The 2,412-nt window shown below is 64.0% G+C and overlaps 1 protein-coding gene across 1 annotated transcript in view; it reads left to right on the top strand.

The window, feature by feature from the left end:
- The window catches only part of LOC104386421 (beta-adrenergic receptor kinase 1), a gene marked incomplete at its 3' end in the record, with an annotated part of 37,318 nt that overhangs the window by 23,373 nt on the left and 11,533 nt on the right, over nt 1-2,412 (top strand). Inside the window, exons 2-7 of the mRNA XM_009995030.1 lie at nt 323-396; nt 695-796; nt 1,078-1,152; nt 1,613-1,674; nt 1,949-2,000; nt 2,285-2,376. Of these exons, the coding sequence (XP_009993332.1) occupies nt 323-396; nt 695-796; nt 1,078-1,152; nt 1,613-1,674; nt 1,949-2,000; nt 2,285-2,376 (457 nt within the window). The remainder of the gene's footprint in view (nt 1-322; nt 397-694; nt 797-1,077; nt 1,153-1,612; nt 1,675-1,948; nt 2,001-2,284; nt 2,377-2,412) is intronic.

The raw sequence follows: 2,412 nt of genomic DNA, 5'->3' as shown, positions 1-2,412 counted from the left end.
CGGCAGCTGCTCCACCGTGCCTGCCTGTGCCCCTGCCCCATTGCCCCCCTGCCCCGTTGCCCCCTGGCCACCCCCCCGGCCCCACACTGCCCCATAGCACGGAGCTTCTCCTCTCCAGGGCAGCCCTGTCCTGGTCTCGCTGCCTCCTCCTGACGAGCCGTGGCCCCAGTGTGTCACTTCCCCCTTCCCTGAGCTGAAGGAGGGTGGCTGTGGGGACAGGATGGCCCCAGGGGACATCCCTGTGCCCCTTGGCCTAGGCTGTGGGGCACGTGGTGCTGCTGTGGGGCTGGCAGCTCTCACGCTGTGGCTCTGTCCCTGCCAGGGTACCTGCTCTTCAGGGACTTCGCCTTTAACCAGGCAGAGGAGGCCAAACCCCTGATGGAGTTTTATGAGGAGGTGAGGTGTGGGGGGGGACACCCACCTGGATGGACTCCCGTGGTCATGAGGAGGGTTTGGGGTGGCATTTGGTACCTACAGGGCTTCCAGACGTGGTACCAAGAGCAGGCAGAGCACCCAGAGGTGGAGCCTGACGCTCTGGGTACTCAGGGGACATTGATAACCACCGGGTGTCTGCAGGACAGGGTACCCAGAGGGGCTGGGGATGTGGTTCCCGGTGAACCAGGTCCTGGGGACACCCCAGCCTGGTGTGGGGTGAGGGCTGTGCCCCGTGTCACCAGAGCTGTGCCCCTGCCAGATCAAGAAGTACGAGAAGCTGGACTCGGAGGAGGAGCGAACCGCCCGCAGCCGCCACATCTTCGACCATTACATCATGAAGGAGCTGCTGGCCTGCTCCCACGTGAGTGCCACTCTCTGCTGCCACCACACGGGGTCTGGCACTGGGCTGGGGTCCCCAGAGAGGGTGGGAGGATGTACCCAGTGTGCCCAGGGGGGGCTGGTACCCAGTGTCTCCAGGACGAGCACCACAACCATCACCAGCTCCGTTCTGAGAGCCACAGACCCCATCCCTAGGCATGGGGGTTCCTCCACAATTTCCCCCCACTTGTGCAGCCCTGCCTGGTCCCCCCTGTGCCTGTGTCCCTTCTGCCCAGGGTGACATAGTCCCCTCTTGCCCCACAGCCCTTCTCCAAGAGTGCCACGGAGCACGTCAAGAGACGCCTGAGCAAGAAGCAGGTGCCCCCAGACCTCTTCCAGGTGGGCATCACCCGGGACAGAGAGGGGGTCCCTGCCACCTCTGGTACTCGGAGGGTTAATCCTTATGGGGGGGCTGGTGAGAGGGTGCTGGGGACTGGTGGTGACAGGGGGCCCAGAAGGGGTGGGGTCCCCAGAAGGTTGGGATTGCTGGTGGTCCTTGTGGGGTGGTGGTCAGGAGATGGGGGGGCTCCTTGGAGGGTGGTGACTGGGACCTTGGATATAGAGGTGACCCAGGTGACAGCAGGGTCCCCAGGGGTGGTGATACTGGGGTCCACAGAGCCTCAGGTGACCCTGGGTGGCAGAAGCATCTCCAGGGGCCTGGCAGTGGCAGAGGGTCCCCTGAAGGGTGGCCGTGGGGATATGTGAAGTCACAAGGGGTGGAGAAGAATGATGAGACCTGAGGGGTGCAGGTGACCTGGGTGGCACTGGGGACCCAGAGCTGAGCCCTGTGTCCCTCCAGCCCTACATTGAGGAGATCTGCCAGAACCTGCGTGGGGGCATCTTCCAGAAATTCATCGAGAGGTGAGCTGGGGGACAGGCCCACACGGATCGGGGTGTCCCAGCCCGCCAGGGACCAACGTCTCTTCTTAGATAGGAGCTCCAGGGGTGTCTGTCCCCAGACCAGGGACTCGGGGGACTCTTCTCATCCCCAGGTCTGGCCCTTGGGGGGTGGTTCCAGGGGGTGCTGCATGTCTCCAGACAATTCCAAGGGGTCCTTCTACCCCGAGATGTGTCTTGAAGGGGGGGGGGGTCTCTTCAGGGGCTCCACTGGTGCCCTCTCTGTGCTTCGTTGCAGTGACAAGTTCACACGGTTCTGCCAGTGGAAGAACGTGGAGCTGAACATCCATGTGAGCAGGGACCCCTGCACCTTGGGGCACTTCCAGGGAGGGGGACACGGGCACAGTGACACTGCTGCTGCCCCCGGGGCTCACTGGGGCTGGCATGGGAACCCTCAGACGAGCACCCCCAGGGACACGCGGAGCAACCTCCGCGTTCCTCACCCGGGGAAACTGAGGCAGGGTGTGGGAGCCCACCACCCCCACGGGACACACACAAGCTGTTGGGCGGGTGCTGTGGGACCCCAGTGTCCAGGCTCAGCCCCCTAACTCCCCACTTCCTTCCCCCTCCCCAGCTCACCATGAACGACTTCAGTGTTCACCGCATCATCGGCCGCGGCGGTTTCGGTGAAGTCTACGGCTGCCGGAAAGCGGACACGGGCAAAATGTAACGGGGAGGGGGGGGCTTGGAGGGATCCAACTG

The sequence above is a fragment of the Chaetura pelagica genome, unplaced genomic scaffold, assembly GCF_000747805.2.
Source record: "Chaetura pelagica isolate M959 unplaced genomic scaffold, ChaPel_1.0 scaffold553, whole genome shotgun sequence".
Taxonomy (NCBI): Eukaryota; Metazoa; Chordata; class Aves; order Apodiformes; family Apodidae; genus Chaetura; species Chaetura pelagica.
This window is presented reverse-complemented; position numbering and strand designations above follow the sequence as displayed.